General features: G+C 40.9%; 2 protein-coding genes across 6 annotated transcripts in view; one reads left to right on the top strand and one right to left on the bottom strand.

Moving 5' to 3' along the window:
* KLHL31 (kelch like family member 31) overlaps window positions 1-21,024 on the bottom strand; it is a 196,554-nt gene that overhangs the window by 156,275 nt on the left and 19,255 nt on the right. The window lies entirely within an intron of this gene.
* LOC122220036 (dihydrofolate reductase-like) lies at window positions 17,917-18,492 on the top strand. Its single transcript, XM_042939074.1, is given in 2 exon segments — window positions 17,917-18,153; window positions 18,155-18,492. Coding segments are annotated over 2 exon segments (564 nt in total). The 3' UTR covers window positions 18,482-18,492.

Here is a 21,024-nt window from a genome sequence, read left to right on the forward strand (position 1 = left end):
TGTACAGGGTACCCTCTACTGCCCCCCTCAGCCCTGTCATCTCTCTCCAGTCTCCTTTCCTTTGTTCAGTCTGGGGCAGATCTATTTAAACAGAGGAAAAGAGAGGCAAGCCTCCCTTCCTGTCCAGAGTCTGGGGAGAGGAGATGACCTTCCCTTCTCCCACCTGGTCATCTTATAATGAATGGGGGTAGAGGTGGGTAGGTTAGGGAGCAGAACTTCTGGTTCTTGAATTGGTGCTTCTCCATCAACCCCGGGGGGAAGAGGCAGACTCCAGCTGCTAGGCGTGGTAGGGTCTTTTCCCCTTTAGGCCTCAGCAAAATTCCGTACAATAGGAAAAAAACATTTACCTGATACTCTATTACTCTGGTATAACAGCCATCATTTGGGGAGTATTGGGGGGTGAGATCTGGGGTGTGTGTGGAAGCCTATGTGAGCCACTCAAGCAATGAAAAGTAGATGACTTTCCAGTACAGCTACAACCAGTGAACCTGGGACAGGAGCTTGGGATTCCACCCTTGCTGGTGTGGAAATGAGCAGAAATATCCACAAATGGCAGCTGCAAATGTTCACAGTCTAGATGAAGCTTTTGCCATTTGGAAATGAGCCAGACTCAGTCAATGACTTTGCACCTGTTTATCTGAAGGCTCTTAAAATGATAATCCGAAGAGAGCAGGAATATTTATACACTTGAATAAGTCAGGGTTCTTGTGTGGGTGGAATAAAACAACCAAGTTTATGAGTTTTAGGGCTCAAATTGGTCAGGAGTTGGTGAAGATTTCATCTTTTTTTCTTTTAATCCAGTTAAACAGGTTTCATTTTTCTTTTGCTTCAGTTATGAAGGGTCTCAGATAATTCATTAGCCTAACTCCATATGACTGGAGGTGTCCTAAGTGGTGATCTCAGCTGAAGGTTTGAATATTTAAAAACACTGTGTGGAGCATACTCAGACCTGTACCCACAATCAGTTCTAAGGAGCTGATCAGACTGAGTCCATCCCTCATGGACAGACACCATGACAGATGCCAGAGGAGTTCTTTGAACGTGGGCCTTTCCTCTTCAGAAAACGACATTTTTAGTTGAGAGCTAAGTTGTGCAGCTGGACAGAGTTTAACATGGACAAGGCATTCCCAAACCTTATCCTGGCTATCTCCTGCAAATTTCTAGAATATTACAAATTGAGAACCAAAACTATTTGCTCACAGCTGGCGTGAAGCTAAGGCATCTTCATTTGTTGCAAATAGCCTGCCAATGCTAAGAAAAGAATTCATTTCATCAGTGGCTTAGATTACTGATTAACTGGGCTCCAATTTAAGCTGTTTCAAACAACCATACTAAAATTAACCAAATAGCCATGTTACTTTAAAAGTAGACTGTAGCAGGCAATCAATAAATATGTGCTGAATGGAAGAACAAATCTGTCTTCACTAGTGTTTATGAGGTGGGCAGGGAGATGTTAGAAGACTGGAAGGGCTGTTGGACTTAATGCCTGTGATTGAGGGTATACTGACACCAGTGATGTGACACAGTGTCCAGTCAGCCCCTCAATCCCAAAACCCAAGGGCGATTCTGGATTACTGCTGCCCACCTGCATGTCCACAGCCTGTCAGCAAGTCCTGTGAGGCCCACCTCCAAAATATAAGCAGATTTTCTTCTTTCTCCACCTCCACTACCTCAGACAGCTTGAGTTGAAAAGACTAGCCTCCCACACACTGTTTCCACTTACACCCACACAGCAACCTCAGGAACCATCCTGGGACACTGCTCTACTGATAACCCTTCCGCGCACTCTGCTCGTCCGAGCCCACAAGGCCCTTTATGACTTGACCTCCCCTTCCCTCACCTCTTTTTGTACCTTCCATCCCTTGGCTCAATACTCTTTGGAAACATTGGCCTGCTTTTCATTCCTCAAATGTGTCTCATGGCCTTTGCACTTGCTGTTTCCTCTGCCTTGAAGGTTCCCCATGTGGCTCACCACTTCTCTCTCAGGTCACAGCTCAGACGTAATCTTCTTAGAGATGCCCTTCCTGGCCTCCTTAGTCACTACTCAGTCACTTTTTATGAAATTACCATGCTTCATTCCCTTTATAGCATTTATTGTAATCTGACATTCTGTGTTTATTTGCTCACTGTCTCCTTCTAGCAGAGGCAGTGACTTCATCTGTCTTATTCACCACTATTCCCAGCACTTGCTCATTGTTCAACCAATAATTGTTGAGTAATGAAGTGGATGTTTCTTTTCCCCTGATATTTTCTTCTATTTGGATTGTGACAAAAAAAAATCACACAAGTATAACATGTGACATTTGAGAGGAAGGTGAGATCATCTATTACCATTTCTTCACTTTGGGATGGGCAAGTGGGGACTGAAGCTCCAAGGTGATTTGCCCAACATCACATAGCTTATCGGGGCAGAGTCCAGAATAAAGCCACATCTCATGATTCAATCTGGCACCCTCTCTACAAAAACCATGGACAGGGCCAGGCTCCAAAACAATTGGATTTTGTGGCCCAGTTAACAGTAGAAAGGAATGTATGTTGAAACGTGGAAGGAAAGATGGGAAAGAAAATATTATAAGACCTCTTAAAATAACAGATATATGTAAGAAGATCTCACAATAACAAATAAAGGAAAATATGTATATGGGAAGAGTAGTCATTATTATTAGCAGTGGGAAAAAGGAGTACAATCTGCTGAGTTCTTTTTTTTAAGTTAATTTTAATTTATTTATTTCGAGAGAAAGAGAGAAAGCACAAACAGGGAGGGGCAGAGAGAAGAAGAGGCAGAATCCCAAGCAGTCTCTATGCCATCAGTGTGGAGCCCTATGTGGGGCTTGAACTCATGAACTATGAGATCATGACCCGAGCTGAGATTAAGAGTTGGATGCTTAACCGACTGAGCCACCCAGCTGTCCCATAATCTGCTGAATTCTATCCCAGGGGCTCCCAACAGTGAATGTGCATGTGGAAAGGGTGTACTTGTTACTCTGTAAGACAACATTGATGTGGAGGCACCATGGCAGGCTAGAGAGGGCACACCTTGCCTCAGACATTCACATTCACTTAAACACTGTTCTGGACAAATATAAACTTTTTATGGGGTCAGATTCAGGCTAGAGGCAGTTAGTTTGAGTCCCCTGACATAAATCCTCAGAATCTGGTTGGTTCTCAGGTTATACCAAATATATAATGAACTTGACTTGTGGTTTAGTGTTGAACAGATCTACTCTGATGGGAGAAATGATAAAAAAAAAAAAAGCCATTGGATTGCTTCTAAATCTAAGTCATCTTCTCTTTCTACCAAAGCCATGCCCAGGGTTTCACAAATAAGTGACCACTTAGGCAGAAAATCACTCAGGAGATGGTAAGGAGAAGAGGGGTTTGGTTTGTTGGTTAGTGCTATGCACTCAGCATTACACACACACACCATTTTTTTCTTTATTTGGATTCCAGGCTGTAACAGGTTGTGTCTGAGCCTGGAAGATGGTCAAGTACTCTGGAAAGAGGTCATTCCTGGTCACTGGGGTGGGAATCCCAGAATGTGTCATTGTGTTAGGAAGGAACCCATGGTTGGGTTGAGCGAGGGCAATGGAAAAAGGGGAAAAGGTCTAGGGATTAATATCAAAGAAGGATATAGTAAGAGGAATTAGAAGAGTAGCAAGTAATTAAAGGGAGAACTCTTTGCATGATAAAACCTCTGAAAGCAAGAAGACTCTTCAGGGCTTCATCAAACAGTTTATTTAGTGAAATTTAACTTATACTCCCGATGTAACAGCAGCTTGAAGGTAAGTTCTATTTATTTCTTAATATTCACTTGTTTACTTATTCATATATTATTTGTTGGGTGTCTAGCACACCCTAGGCACTTATAGACTAAGAATACGGTGGATAACAGCAACAACAAAATGACATGTGTTCATAAAGCTACATTTTAGTTGTGGAGATAGTATTTTAATAAGTAAATCACATAGTGGGTTAAATTTCAACTGAGAGGTACTTTGATAGGCGCTTCATGCATGTCTGATCTTCATGTGGGAAAGACAGATGGCATTCCTGAGAGAGAGATGGACAGTCAAGTGCAGAGCTGAGGGAAAAGTAAGAGTCTGCCAGGCAGAGCTTGTGGAGAAAGAGTCCAGGAGGAGGAAGTAGCATGTGCAAAGATTGTGTGAAGGCAGGAGACCTTGGAGGAAATTCGAGGAGACCCCTGTAGCTGGAGCTGAGCACATGATTGAGCTAGAGTGCGAAAAGGAGTCAGAGCTGTAGGTGGGGCTAGACCGTGTACACGGCAGACCCAAGGAGTAAAGTAAAATAGACCAAGCAGACTTTGAACACTTTCCAGTGGTAAAATTCAAAAACAGCTGGATAATACCAGCATGGGTGAGCATGGGAAAACAGTGCTCTTCTGAAATGCCGGGAGACACGTTTCTGGAGGACAATTGGGCAAAGTATATTGCGGTTCACTCTTGAACAATGTGGGGGGTGGGGAAGTTAGGAGTGCCACCACCCACATAGTTGAAAATCCAGTATAACTTTTGACTTCCCCAAAACTTAATTACTAATAGCCTACTGTTGATCTGAACCCTTACAGATAACAAAACAGTCAATTAACATATTTCGCACGCTATATGTATTATATATTGTTTTCTTACAATAAAGTAAGCTAGAGAAAATAAAATGTTGTTCATCAAACCTTAAGGAAAATCCATTTTCAGTACTGTACTATACTGCTAAATCTTCATGAAAGTGCATCCTCACAGTTCAAATCGTTGCTCAAGGGTCAACTGCATAAGGCTTCCTATAATATCCTTTGATACAACAGTTCTACTTCTAGGAACTTGTACTAAAGAAATAATCAGATGAAGGCACTAAGAGAGTGTTATTTAACTTTGCATGAAGGTGAATTTCACAAATTGGAGGTTGTTACTGCTTTTCTGTTCGTCTGAATTTTTCTTTCTGAGTATGCAAAGCAGTTTACTCATCTGAACAGATTGCTTTTTCTGCCTATGCCCATAACCAAGTAAAAATAAAAATCAAACATTGCTAGTTTGGTCAATGTCTTAGTTGTTCTCAATATGATAAGGCCATTTGCTAAGAATGCGGGCATTTAAAAAAGAAAAATCTAAACCACATGTCTTGTGGACCTTGCTATTTAAGGTACTGTTCAGGAGCCACAAATCACTGCCTGTCCGTGGCGACTGTTTTAGGTAATGTGATTTTGCAACACGGCAGCTTGGACACTGTGCTGCTTATGTCGGCAAGTGATATGGTTCAGTTTTCCTGTCTCACATAATATGGTGCCCCTGGTACATGGATTATAAGCCTTCATGTCTACAACTATGACTTTTAAAGGTGATTTAAATGTGGTTCCACGCATTTTGGAATGTCATCAAGAACTGGGGCTACCAACCATCACCCTAGAATACATATAATCGTGTTAATATTCAGCATCATGGGGCTTAATAGGGCTCCAGTAAATGGTAAATGAGTCCTACCTCAAGTTTCACAGTCAAGAAGACAGATTCAGCCTGCTTCCAACGCTCAAGTGACCAGGAAACAGGAGGTAAATGAACTTCCCTGAATCTGTTTCCTTACTTGCAGACTGGCAATAATGATAGTATCATCTCATCAGGTTATTTATGGGGACAAATGAGCTAATACAAATAAAGAACTAAGAGCCAGTATGCCCCCAAAGTGACAACTATCCCTATCCACAATAAAGAGATGCCACGAGAGATGAAATTTTCCAAATTCAAAGCTTTGAATCCACTGGGAGGAAAATGCTGTTACTGAAGACAAAGGGGGCATGTCTAAGTGTATCCTTGAAACTCCTGCTTCAAGCAACTCGGTCTTTTTGTTACTAGCCCAAAAGTGACAGAAGCAGCACTCCTTGGTTTCCAGGACAGAGAGGAAGGGGGTGGACCTGGGCAACAAGTGGGGATGAGCAGTGGCCAGAATTAACATTACTGCCCTGGAGGAGGGGAGGCAGTGGGGGTAAGCTTGTGGAGGCAAATTTATTTATTTATTTATTTATTTATTTATTTATTTATTTAGCTTAGATTCATTTATTTATTTAATATAATTTATTGTCAAGTTGGCTAACATAGAGTGTATACAGTGTGCTTTTGGTTTTGGGGGTAGGTTCCCTTGATTCATCGCTTACACACAACACCCAGTGCTCATCCCAACAATGATCCCATCCCTCCTCAATGCCCATCACCCACTTTCCCCTCTCCACCTCCCCACTTCAACCCTCAGTTTGTTCTCTGTATTTGAGAGTCTCTTATGGTTTGCCTCCCTCCCTCTCTGTAACTATTTTTTCCCCTTCCCTTCCCCCATAGTCTTCTGTTAAGTTTCTCAAGTTCTACATATGAGTGAAAACATATGATATCTTTCTCCGGCTGACTTATTTCACTTAGCATAATACCCTCCAGTTCCATCCATGTTGCTGCAAATGGCAGGATTTCATTCTTTCTCATTGCCAAGTAGCATTCCCTTATAATGTAAACCAAACCACATCTTCTTTATCCATTTCAGTTGATAGACATTTAGGCTCTTTCCATAATTTGGCTATTGTTGAAAGCGTTGCTATAAACATTGGGGTACATGTGCCCCTATGCATCAGCACTCCTGTATTCTTTGGATAAATTCCTAGTAGTGCTATTGCTGGGTCATAGGGTAGTTCTATTTTTAATTTTTTGAGGAACCTCCACACTGAGTTCCAGAGCAGCTGCACCAGTTTGCATTTCCACCAACAGCGCAAGAGAGTTCCTGTTTCTCCACATCATCATGTGGAGGCAAATTTAAAGAAAGCAGACTTTGACCCAACATAAACAATGAATGGTTACCTTGGGAAAAGTCATCTCTAGATAGCCACAGGCTATATGATTTTCCAATAAGCACAAACCTCCCAAATCCTGAAGAGTCTTATTTCATTTTTAAAGAAATGTCTTTTCCTTATTTACTTGACATCGTTCAAAGGGACATTTTGTGAAGGTTCTATGCACAGACCCTAAAGTCAGGAATGTCTGCATTTGTTTCCTGCCTCTGCCCCTCTCTTGGCTATGTGAACTTAGGCAAGTTAATGAGCCTCTCTGGGCCAGGGATGAAATTAATTACATCCATTTCAATCAGCTGCTGTGAAAATTCAGATAATATATGTAAAGTGTTTCAATATTGACTAGCACCTACCAAAATGCTAACTATTATTATAATTATTATTTTTCTTTTTTCATCTTCTGGTCCCTGGACTCCTCATTTTTATAGATGCTTGGCACCTTTATGGATATTTTTCTCCTTACCAAACTTGAGACCCAGCTTGTCATTTTACAGTAACATTTTCCAACATTCTGAATCCTCTGCCACCATGACCCCAAGATTGGCTGCTGAAATGGAGTGGTGCCATGAGAATCAAAGTGCATGTCTGTGTTCTCAAGTGAGATGTCAACATTTCTGCAATGATGTCCAGGCTGATACAATGCAAGAATACCAGCATTAAAAAAAAAATGTTTATTTATTTTTGAGAGAGAAGGGTGGGGGAGGGACAGAGAAAGAGAGAGAGAGAGAGAGAGAGAGAGAGAGAGAGAGAGAATCCCAAGCAGGCTCCACATCATCAGTGCAGAGTTTCATGTGGGGCTCAAACTCATGAACCATGGGGTCATGACTTGAGCTGAAATCAAGAATCAGACACTTAGCTAACTAAGCCACCCAGGTCCCCCAATATACCAGCTTTGAAATCACATCCACCTGAGTTCAAATCCTGCCTCTGGTAGTTAACAGTTTACTCGGCCTTAGACAGCATGGTCTCTCATGCCTCCATTTGCTAACCTATGAAATTGAGCCGCAGTATCTATGGGGCTGGGCTAGACATCTTCCATGTGCCCTGCCAGATGTCGCTCTACCCATCTCCATTTAGTTCTATGCTCTGAAACTCCTTTGCCCTCTGGCTCCATATGGGAAGGACCCAGAGGTAGGTTCACACCTCCGCCTCCTGGAAGGGCCCGCGGTGGTTTGGACTTCTTCAAACACAGTTTGACTGTCACTGCTGAGCACAAAAAAAACTTGCCCATGGAGTAAGTCTAACTTTGTAGTCTGTAATTTGACATAGTTCCTGATCTGACAGGAGTCTAACTTTTATTTCCTCTTAGTCCCCTTGATGGCCCCCCATACTGATGAAACCGAATTACTTGCTCACTGTTTCCTGAACACGTCCTTGTGCCTCTACTTCTGCTGTTCCCTGCTAGGGCCTGATCACACATGACTAAATCCTACCTTATGCATTGGTCTGGCTCACATGCCTTTAAGGTATTCTCTCCCTTGACTCCTAAACACAGGAATTGCTCTCTTGCAAGAACTCCTATATCCTATCTGATATGACTGTGTGTGTATCTTTCTCTTAGCACTTTATCATGACCTGCTTCATATTACAATTATGTGCTTCATTTCCCATGTTGTTTTGTAACTTCCATGGAGAAATGTCTGTATTTTACTCATCCTGTGCCTCCCACAAGGGCTTGCCCATGCAGGGTGCTCAACAAAGACTTCATGAATGGTGTGTATGGTGCTGTTGGTGGGTGAGGTCCATACGCTGGCTGCAAGACTTTAAAAGGACTTCTTTTGGGTGTTCTTCAGCTGTATAACCAAGTACTGTGTTTCTGTATAGTACTGCTCAGGGCAAGGGAAAGGATGAGGAGTAAATTCATCTCTAATCTCTGTTTTGAATCACTACTACTTATAGTTCATGACAAAACACTGTCTAAAAAGGCTCACTAGGGGTAACCCTGCATGAATGATGATATTCCAGAACAGATGGCAGGCTCTGGGGGAGGGGAATGTGTGAAGGGAGAGCGTAAAGGGAAATTTTCACTCTCTGCCTGCCAACCAGGAAAAATCGAATACGTCCTCCACACTAGTGTCTTTGATTCCCCTCTTAACAAGAGGACACACCATAATAAATTAAGATTTACGTCTTTGCAATAAATGCTGCCAAGATGCATTGAACTTGTGTTATGTGTCCCAGCACGGCCATGTGCTTTGGGGGATACTGAGGACCACAGGCAGGGTCTCTGCCCCTAATTTATTGCTCAGGTTTCCATGGGAAGCAAAATCTAAAAATAATACCATCCATAGAGAGGAGGCATATGGATGGATTCATTATTTGACAGACTCTGCCCTGAAGCCATTCATGAATTGAAAGCATTTTAATATAATTTGAGGTTACATTAGGTGGGCCAGATTCTCCATGCCTGAGTTACTCTCTGGGAAGAAATGAGGTTCCTTTAAGGTAGCCAGGGGTAAAAATAGCTCACTGTGGACTTTGAATTGGAGCTAAACATTTACCTCGTATGAAGCAACCTTTGCTGGCTACCTGCCTTTCTGGCTCCAGATTGGGCCTTTACTTCTGTCCCTCATCTCAGAAACTCAAACCGACGCGCTGCTCATGGCCATTTGAGGGAAGTGCCCAGAATGGTCTTGGATCCTGTGGGTTGGCCACAGGGGCACAGGCGACCTGCTGGGGCTGCGGCTGGCAGGGGGAAGGAGCAGGTTGGGTTACAGAACACCCAGCAAGTGGAGCACATGTCTTCCTCTCCTGAGCTCCCATCTAGCTAGTATTGAAATTTACTTCACACAGTCTGTGACTTGGAAACGAAGAAATAAAATTTCACATTTATAATGTCACTTAATCTATTGGTAACTGCTTGATTCTTGCTGTTCTTGTCCGTTTTCCCAGCAACCTGCTTCACAGAGTGATTGGGAGGTGAGCTGAAGTAGGTTAAAGCACATGGTAAGCATGCAAAAATATTAGGTGTTATGGGGGGCATGGGAGGCTCAGTAGGTTAAGTGTCTGACTTTTGCTCAGGTCATGATCTCACAGTTCATGAGTTCGAGCCCTGCATCGAATCCCTACTTGGGATTCTCTCTCTCTCTCTCTCTCTCTCTCTCTTCCTCTCTCTCTCTGCCCCTCCCTGACTTGTACTCTATCTCTCAAAAATAAATAAACTTTAAAAAATGAATCTTAGGTGTTATATTGTAAAATTCATCACTTGCTACTTTGTGTCTCAACCCATTAACTCCTTGAGAGCAGAACATATATTTGACTCCTCCTTGATTCAACCTAGCACAAAGCATAGGTAAATTCCTCCCTTCTATTCTTTAATACTTTCTGATGATGTATCCTAAAAAAGTAATATTTAATACTAACTGCTAGTCCTCTTCCTTGTTTTATACCCACATATATATTATACATATTCCTCAATCCAGCACCTACTGGTTCAGGAGAAAAGCACTCTGCATCTCTTGACCAGCAGTGCTCATCACTTAGAGCTGAATTTGGAGTGGTTCAGGGAGGGCATTGGTGTCCCCTCATTTGTGAAGGTTTTTTCTTTATTTCTTTTCTTTTCTTTTTCTTCTCCTTCTTATTCTTTTTTCTTTTCTTTTTTTCTTTTTTTTCTTTTTTTTTTTGCCACAGATGAATAGACATCAGCTCTTGCAGCTGCTCTATTGACCCTGTCCAAAGGAAATCCACTCTAAAAATAGAATTGAAGGGAACAAATGGTCTGCCTGATAACCTATTTTGAGGGGTAGGGGGTTGGAGGATTCAAAAATGAAAGTATGTTATCAAGTAGGATGAGAAATATAAAGATTGGAAAAGTTTTAAGGCATGATTTTTAGCATAAAGTTCAATTGGCCAAATTCATAGCCATATGCCACCTATAGAGATTAAACGTGTAAAATTGCCAACATCAGATACAGCCTAATGTTTTGAAGTTTTACATGATCCTTCCTATATATAGCAAGGCTGTTGGTATCTTAGGAACACAATTATAAAAATTTTCATCATAAACCACAGGCCTTTAAAATGATGTCAAGGGGAAAGCCCTAAAGACTCCACCAAAAAAAACTTCTAGAACTGATGAAATAATTCAGTAAAGTTGCATGATATAGAACAAATGTACAGAAATGTGTTGCATTTCTATATACTAATAATGAAGCAGCGGAAAGTGAAATTAAGAAAATAATCTCATCGGCAATTGCCAAATAATAAAACATGTAGGAATAAACTTTACTGAAGAGGTGAAAGACTTGTATTCTGAAAACTATAAAACTGATGAAAGAAATTGAAGACAAGGCAAAGAAACGGAAAGACATTCCATGCTCATGGTTTGGAAGAACCGATATTGTTAAAATGTCCTTACTACCCAAAGCAATCTACAGATTTAATGCAATCCCTATCAAAATACCAACAGCATTTTCCACAGAACAAACAATACTAAAATTTGTAGAGAACCATGAAATACCCTGAATAGCCAAAGCAATCTTGAAAAAGAAAAACAAAACTGGAGGTATCACCATTCTAGACTTCAAGTTCTGTCACAAAGCTGTAGTAAACAAAACAGTATGGTACTGGCACACAAACAGACACATAGATCAATAGAACAGAATAGAGAGCCAGAAACAAACCCACAATTATATGGTCAATTAATATTCAACAAAGGAGGAAAGAATATACAATGAGAAAAATTCTCTTCAACAAACGGTGCTAGGAAAACTGGACAGCTACATGCAAAAGAATTAAATTGGACCACTTTCTTATACCATACAAAAATAAATTCAAAATAGATTAAAGACATAAATATGAGACCTTAAATCATAAAAATCCTAGAAGAGAATACAGGCAGTAATTTTTCTGACATAGGCCGTGACAATAATTTTCTGGATAGGGCTCCTGAAGCCAGGAAAACAAAAACAAAAATAAACTGTTGGGACTACATCAAAATAAAAAGCTTCTGCACAGTAAAGGAAACAAATAGAAAAACTAAAAGGCAATCTACTGAATGGGAGAAGATATTTGCAAAGGATATATCTTAATAAAGGGTTAGTACCCAAAATATATAAAAAACTGATACAACTCAACACCCAAAAAACAAATAATCCTATTAAAAAATGGGCAGAAGACATCAACATTTATCCAAAGAAGACATCCAGGTGGCCAACAGACACATGAAAATATGCTCATCATCACTCATCATCAGGGAAATGAAAATCAAAACCACAATGAGATATTGCCTCATACCTGTCAGAATGGCTAACATAAAAAACACAAGAAACAACATGCGGTGGTGAGGATATGGAGAAAAAGAAACACTTTTGCACTGTTGGTGGGGATGTAAACTGGTGCAGCCATTATGGAAAACAGTATGGAGTTTCCTCAAAAAAGTTAGAAATAGAATTACCGTATGATTCGATAATCACACTACTGGATATTTACCCCCAAAATACAGAAACATTAACCCAAAAGGATACATGGCACCCTTTTGATTATTGCAGAATTATCTACAATAGCCAAATTATGGAACCAGCCCAAGTGTCCATTGATAGATTAATGGATAAAGAAGAGGCGGTACATATAAACAATGGAATATTATTCAGCCACAAAAAGGAATGAATCTTGCCATTTGCAATAGCATGGATGGAGCTAGAGGGTATAATGCTAAGTGGAAGTCAGTCAGAGAAAGACAAATACCACATGATTTCACTCATATGTGGAATTTAAGAAACAAAACAAATGAACAGGGAAAATGAGAGAGAGAGAGAGAGAGAGAGAGAGAGAGAGAGAGAGAAACCAAGACACAAACTCCTAACTACAGAGAACAAAGAGGTGGTTAATGGAGGGGAGGTGGGCAGGAGGACGGGTGAAATAGGTGAAGGGGATTAAAGAGTACACTTATGATGAGCACTGAGAAATGTATAGAGTTGTTGAATCAGTTTTGTACGCCTGAAACAAATACAACACTATTATTAACAATACTGGACTTAAAATGAAAAAACTTAATAAAGGAAATAATAAAATGGTGCCAAGGGGCTTCCAGGTTTCCCAACTCTTCAGAGAACACATAGTTCCCGGGGACTCTTGGTATTATCATGGTACAAACTGAGTACTCACCAAACACATAACGTCACCCTGGACTTTCTCTATGAACTCACAGCCCAAAGCCTTGCCTGGGAGACCTTGTTCCTGTGGGCTTCCAATTTTCCCTTCTCCCAGGGTAAACTGGAAGTGATCTAAATGAAGGGAGAGCAAATCAAACAGCAGAATCACAACCTACAACTTGAGTGGACTGATGTTATACATGGAAGCCCCTAGAAGTGTGGCTAAAACCATTAACTTTTTTTAGTGTATGTTCTTATGTAGGGTTTTTAATATGTTAAAACCTTATGTAGGGTTAAAACCTTATGTAGGGTTTAATATGTTAAAACCTTATGTAGGGTTTAATACATATGTTAATATGTAGGGTTTTATGTAGGGTTGGTTTCCATACAACACCCAGTGCTCATCCCAAAAGGTGCCCTCCTCAATGTCCATCCCCCACCCTCCCCTCCCTCCCACCCCCCATCAACCCTCAGTTTATTCTCAGTATTACTCTGCCTTATAGAGGCAGAAGATCCCTTGAGGCAGTCAGAAGGAAGGAACTGAGGAGAAGCCCAGGCCAGGACCTCAGGGGCCCCTATGCTCTGCTAATTTCTTCAAAACCATCTAAGTCATCCTCCAGTGCCTGGGATTGATGGGGTTGCCAGAATCTTCTGGGTGGGGTGTCATGATTCCAGACCAGGACTTATTTAGAGCCCTTGGTTCCCCATGGGCTCTGGCCTGTTTTTCTCTCTTTTGAGGAACTCTCTGATCCTCTACCCCAACTTCCTCCCATTGTCCACATGTGGGGTTGTTAAGTGCTGATGAGCATGGGAGACTTTGTGCTTATGGGATCTTCTGGGGGCCCTGGGCTGGGCCCCAGTTCCAAACTGGAGGCTTGACAAGTGGATCATCTCCACTATCTTGCTCAGTATTTCTCACATAGAATTGCATGACATTGGGTAGCCGGTGTGGGGCTGACATGGTGATTTTGAGTTATTCAAATTGTTTAAGTCCCTGGTAAGAAATTTGTTCCTCCTCTCCACCCCCTTACCCTTGAGGCAGCCCTGGAGAAGACAAGTGGAGGGAAAGAGGAATGAATGGAAAACTGGCAAAATGAGGGTGGCAATTTAATAAAAGGCCTGAGAGAAACCAGGAAACCCACCTGAGAAGATTCTGGGGAATGTCTATGGTCAGGTGTCTAAGAATTTTGTATATGCTAACTTGTTGAATCCTCACAACAATCCTAGGAGGTAGGAACTATGGCCACCCCAATTTACAAAAGAGGGGGAAAGAAGAAGGAAAGAAGGAAGGAAGGAAGGAAGGAAGGAAGGAAGGAAGGAAGGAAGGAAAGTCCAGAGAAATTAGGTACCACCTAAGATTACACAGGAGCTAGAAAGTAGTAGAGACGGCTTTTAGTCATTAGGGTTGACTCCAGACTCTATGGTCCAAAACACTTGGCTATTTGTGACTAATGTGGATTCTTAATTTATTAACTGCGTAGCATGTGATATAACCACTTCCATTGCCCCCCAACTTTCCAGTAAACTTTATAAGTGACTGGTTATGTTTTAAATTTTGCTTTGTTTAGAAACCAGTAAAAAGGCTATTTCTTATCTAGATATATAAAGTAAAGAGGCAGGAATGCCTGGGCAGCAGTGAACATGTGACCATAAGACTTTCTGGAGTTCAAACCAATCTTTGGGAAGGCGTATATATCAGTCAGGATACCAACAGGGAAAGCCAACAACCTCATAGTGTTTAACTGAGAGTTTAATGAAGAAACTCTGGGGGGACAGAATTAAGGGAACCAGCAAAGGAGGGTGGAGCACCAAGGGACTAGCCATAGACAGAAGCTTTTATATGCTTTGTCCTTAAGAGGCAAAGGGAGGTAACTGTGTTGTCAAGTCTTGAGAGAGCTTGGAACCTTGGAAGGTAGATCACCTACCCAGAGCTATGACTACAGAATGAAGAACCATGGACACAGGAAAGAAGCAGAGACAGTAAATATCTCCTCCTCTTTCTCTTTCCAACCTCTGATATCCTGCATATGTTTCCACTGGTCAAACCCAACCCAGAAGCCAGAAGGCAAAGGGACCTTGATGATGCAAACTAAGGGTCAGCATCTGGGGGGGCCTCAGATGGTTAAGCATCTGACACTTTTTTCCCCCAATGCTTATTTATTTTTGAGAGAGAGAGAAAGAAATAAAGAGTATGAGTGGGGAGGGGAAGAGAGAGAGGGAGACACAGAATCCCAAGCAGGCTCTAGGTTTTTAGCTGTCAGCACAGAGCCTGAGGTGGGGTTCGAACACATGAACCTGACCCGAAGATTAGGACCTGAGCCGAAGTTGGATGCTTAATCGATTGAGTCACCCAGGTGCCCCAAGCATCTGACTCTTGATTTTGGCTCAGGTCATAATCTCACGGTTCATGGGTTCGAGCCCCACGTAGGGCTCCGTGCTGACAGTACAGAGCCTGCTTGGGTTTCTCCCTCTCCTCTCTCTCTTCCTCTCCCCTGCACTCACTCACTGTCTTTCTTTCTCAAAATAAATAAGTAGATACACTTTAAAAAAAATAAAGGTCAGCCTCTGAAGACACAGAGGAGGCAGAGAAAGATGAAGGAGAAGCAAACATAAAATTATAGCACTGAGATTGGAACTTTCATAAGCTTTGGAAGTACTGGAAGTGTGTGTGTGTGTGTGTGTGTGTGTGTGTGTGTGTGTGTGTGTGTGTTTAGAAAGACACTAGTTTGGGTTTGGGTTCAGGCTCTAAGCTGAGCTTCAGTTGTTCCTAGATTTCACCAAAAGTCCAGATATGTACCAGGAAAATGGAAGTCTGTAAAGGCATATGCTTGGACTTCCCAGGAGCCTGGGTATATCTCGAGGTCTCTCTATGACTGAAAACAGCCTTCTGCACTTGTCTGAGTAGGTGTGAAAATCCCAGGGCTTGGTCTGAACAATCTGGCTTCCTGAGGCTAATGGTCACCTCTCTTGACTAGCCCACTGGACCAGCCCACTGTCAGAGGGGCTCATTCTATTCAGATGTCAGTGATAGTGATGAGTGAGGCATCCACAGACTACTTCTGAGTGTCAGAGAAAGTATTCAGAACATTGCACAGCTCACGTAAGAGAGACTACTTTATGATTTATTATTTTAAAAAATTATATAATGTCATCTGCACTCAACATGCTATGTAAGTGACACATGATTCTCATTTGATTGGTTATTTTAGGTGAAACCTTCATTAGAAATAGTGGTTGCTTTCATGTTTCATTAATCTTAAGACAGAGGACTTTTAGGCAAGGGGTAATGATCTTTCAGAATAAGTTTCTCCTATATAGGCTTTCGTTTATTATCTTGAAAGTCCAACAAGGTCTACTTGTTTGGACTTGAAGTAATGTCATTTGACACTGGAATTGCTACCCCTTAGAATAAGATTATACTGATCACAGTATAATGTGACTCTCATCTCATAGTTTTCTCTCTACCTTGTAAACCTGAAAATTGGAGTAGGAACAAGAGTTGACGGTTTTTAGGAAGCAAATTGTTGTTAGTGCCTAACAACTCATTTGCAACAATTTATTCTAGCAGAAAATGTCAGGTGTGTGTTCGCCATCCTGTCACTGGAGGCAGCGATGATTTATTTGCTCCTTGACAATGGAAAACTGAGGGATTTAGAAGGTCAGGGACAACATATTGATGTGGATTTTGTAGGGTAGGGTTACTCCAGACTCCAGCAGTAGTATTGGAGTCCTGTGGCTTTGCTGAAACCTTCTAGCGCTTTTCGCTAACCCACGTAAGTGGGTTTTTCATCTGATCTTTGCTTCTACTTGATACAGTAAAAAACAAACAAACAAACAAACAAACAAACAAACAAAACCCCACAAACCATAATGTGGCTAATACAATGTTCATGATTAGGTTGCATAAGGTGATGCTGTGATATGATCTCTGAGATTATCTTTGAAATGTTTGAAGTGTCATTTTGTTCTTACCTTTTTCAGTGGAGTGTTGGCCCTTTAGGCTAGGGATTTCTTGTCCCCCCCCTTTTTTTAAATCTTTTTGTTTTTCAGTGCTCCTCATCATCTTGGCCTTGGCTATGTGGTTATTTCAAGGCCACTGTCATCCAAATGCTACTCAGTGAAGTGATGCAGCCTCTTAGTGTTGGATTCCAGGCCCAAAGCCCTCCCAGAGGACAGGGAGGGGGTGCAGAGTAGGCCAGAGAAGCTACAAGAGAGAGAAGAGGACCATGTTCTGAAATGCCATCCCATTAAAACTGTCCATGTGAAGGATAAATTCCAGCAAATATACCTTCTGATGCTTTGCTGAACTTCTAAGATCTGAAGGCAAGCTCTAAGGGCAAAAATCTTAAACATAAAAAAACCAGAAACACATAGAAGTAGGGCTAACCCTGAGACTCTCCCCATACAGCCAAGATACCCGGAGATGTCACATTCTCAGTGAAATGAAGGGGTAGGCTGGGAAAAAAAAAATCTGCCTGCCAGCAAAAGTCACCACCAAAACAAAAACAAAAGCAAAAGCAAAAAACACAAACAAACAAACAAAAAAAACTGTTGGTGGGGAAAAAAAAAGACAATAACAATTTCTTCTCTAAAGACCTCTAGTCAGAGGCCTACCTTTTAGAAGATCTGGGATTCCAATCCACACTGCCCACTTAGTCAGGGACACCCCAAACCTAGAAATGAAGTGACCCCAGGTTAGTAGCAGCCCTGGCACACCCTCTCTGGAGAGAATTACCCTCAGTCAAGTTCCCACAAGTTCCCACAGGTTATCAAAACCTAAGCTTATAATAAAAAGATTACTAGGTGCCTTAAGAAACCACATATACCATGAGTGAGGCTCACCAGAACCACAAAACAAAACAAAACAAAACCAAGAAAAACAAACACCAGTTCAAGACCCTGGTAAGATCTGAGATATTAAAAATTTCACGCCAAGCTCGGCCGGGATTCCCAGTGCTGTGAGCAAGCTCTGTGGTGTTCACAGCATCTGTCATGGTTCGTCCGCTAAACTGTATCATCGCTGTGTCCCAGAACATGGGCATCGGCAAGAATGGGGACCTGCCCTGGCCGCCGCTCAGGAATGAATTCAAGTATTTCCAAAGAATGACCACAACCTCATCAGTAGGAGGTAAACAGAATTTGGTGATTATGGATAGGAAGACATGGTTCTCTATTCCCAAGAAGAATCAACCTTTAAAGGACAGAATTAATATAGTTCTCAGTAGAGAACCTCCAGGAACCTCCACAAGGAACTCATTTTCTTGCTAAAAGTCTGGATGATGCCTTAAAACTTATTGAGCAACCAGAATTAGCACATAAAGTGGACATGGTTTGGGTAGTGGGAGGCAGTTCTGTTTATAAGGAAGCCATGAACAGGCCAGGCCATCTTAGACTACTTGTGACAAGGCTTATGCAGGAATTTGAAAGTGACACATTTTTTCCAGAAGTTGATTTGGAGAAATATAAACTTCTCCCAGAATACCCAGGTGTTCTTTCTGATATCCAGGAGGAGAAAGGCATCAAGTACAAATTTGAAGTATATGAGAAGAACAATTAATGTGAAGGTGTTTTCTGGTTTATTTCAAGTTAGTTGTTCCCCCTCCCCTCCAATTCTATATTTTTTTAATATTAGAAAAAAAGACTTTTGTGACTTTAGGTCAATGGGTAATCATTTCTTTTAAAAAAAATGTTTTTTTTTAACATTTATTTATTTTTGAGAGACAGAGAGAAACAGAGCATGAGTAGGGGAGGGGCAGAGAGAGAGGGAGACACAGAATTCGAGCAGGCTCCAGGTTCTGAGCTGTCAGCACAGAGCCCGACGCGGGGCTCGAACTTACGAACCACGAGATCATGACCTGAGCCAAAGTTGGACGCTCAACAGACTGAGCCACCCAGGCGCCCCAATGGGTAATTATTTCTAAGCAATGAGATTTTGTAAGTTAATCCTAATTAGACTATAGTTAAGATTAGTTTTAACTAGACCATATCAGATAACCATTTGTGAAACCTTTTTTGCTATAGCTGTATGATGCCCATCAAGGACCAGCACCTGCCTACAGTAGCATATCTTTTAAAAACCCAAGTGAAAAAATTCCCTGAGAGCATGAGTTGAAACCAGGACCTATAGAGATAGAACTAGACAGACTTGTCCAAAGGTCAGACATGGATTATAAACAGAAGAGATAGAACTCAGATATTAAAAGAAAATTAAATCAAAATAGGGACTTTGAATTCTCTATGCATTTCACTCTTCTCAAAAAAGGTTCTGTTCATTCAGGCAATCATTAAGTTGAGGGAACTCTGGTATATTCCACTGGGATAGTAAAGAGGCAGGTAGGACACTGCCTTTTTGAAGGTTAAAAGAAAAGGTCTGAGACCTCTAAAAACTCTGTCTCTGATCTTCTGTGAGATTCCATGGATGTTACAATGATAGAAGAATAAATTGTTCTTTACAAAAAAGAGTGACTTAAAACAAGCATATGGCTAAAATTAGAAACTGAAAAGGTAATGAACTGAAACTAGATAATGCTAGAAACCAAAATTATGAAGTTGGAAACAAAATTAAACTTCACTGAATTAAAAAGTGAAAATTAAAACATGTTTTCTTATCATGTTAGCAAAGATTTGGATTGTTTAGTAACCAAAGAAGGAGCATTTTTTGCCTTGTAAATTAATACAACTTTTTTAGAGTTTAAGTTAACAATATCAATTAAATTATTCTGGGTTTGGACCCAGAGCTGAGCTTCCACTTCTAAATATTAATCCTGAACAACAAAGAGATAGACCCAAGGGGGAAAAAAAAAGATTTCAGATATTAAAATTATCAGATATAGAACATAAAATAATTTTTAGATGCGCATTTATTTATTTTGAGAAACAGAGAGAGAGAGAACATGCATGCACATTCATGTGAGTGAGCGGGGAGGGGAAGGGACAGAGAGAAAGGGAGAGAGAGAGAATCTGAAGCCGACTCCCTGATGTCAGTGCAGAGCCTGATGAGGGGCTCAATCCACAACCAACCGTGAGATCATGACCAGAGCCAAAATCAAGAATCAGACACTTAACCGACTGAGCGACCCAAGACACTCCTAGAACATAGAATAATTATCCATGAAATGCACACTTACAGAGAGGTTACATATTTTTACTATCACATTTTAAAATAACCGTTTTCTAATTAAAAAGATAGAACTAAAATACTGGACAATGAACAGTCAGTCAACATTACCAACTGAGAAGGAGTGATTCAAAGTACAAAATTTTAGGATTCCTGTCATTTTTGGAAGCAGAATCCATATTTTATTTTACTTGAAGCTTTGCTAAATTATATATATAATTTTAAAGGTAACCACCAAAAGAATAAAAAAAATAGAATGTATAATGTACAAATAGTAGAGTGGAAAGAAATAATCTGAAAGACATCAGGAGAAAAAAAGAAACATGAAAAGAATAACAATGAGACCACAAAAGAAGATGAAAGGAATAAATACAAATTTATCAATAATTGTAATGAATGTATACAGTAGTCCGCCTTTACCCATGACTTTGTTTTCTGACGTTTCAGTTACCCACAGTCAAGTGCAGTCCAGAAGTAGATGATCCTTTTCTGACTTATTGTCAGAAGGTCAGTAGTAACGTAATGCTACGTCACAGTGCTGACGTCATTCACCTCATGTCATCGCATCACATGGGCTTATTGTCATCTCACATCATCACAAGAAGGGTGAGAGGCACCTGGCTAGATCAGTCAGTGGAGCATGTGATCTCAGGGTTGTAAGTTTGAGCCCCATGTTGGGTAGAGATTACTTAAAACTAAAATTTTTAAAAGAAAAAGAAGAAGGGTGAGAAGAGGACAATAAGATATTTTGAGAGAGAGACACCACATTCACATGACTTTTACTACAGTGTATTGTCATATTTTTTCTATTTTATTATTAATTATTCATCTCTCACTGTGCCTAATTTATAAACTAAACATTATTGTAAGTATGTATGTACAGGAAAAAACCAGTATCTATAGGGTTTGGTACTATCTGCGGTTTCAGGCACCTGGGGATCTTAGAATGTACCCCCTTTGGTTAAGGGAGGACTAGTGTACCA

This window comes from Panthera leo, chromosome B2 (genome assembly GCF_018350215.1).
Source record: "Panthera leo isolate Ple1 chromosome B2, P.leo_Ple1_pat1.1, whole genome shotgun sequence".
Lineage (NCBI taxonomy): Eukaryota > Metazoa > Chordata > Mammalia > Carnivora > Felidae > Panthera > Panthera leo.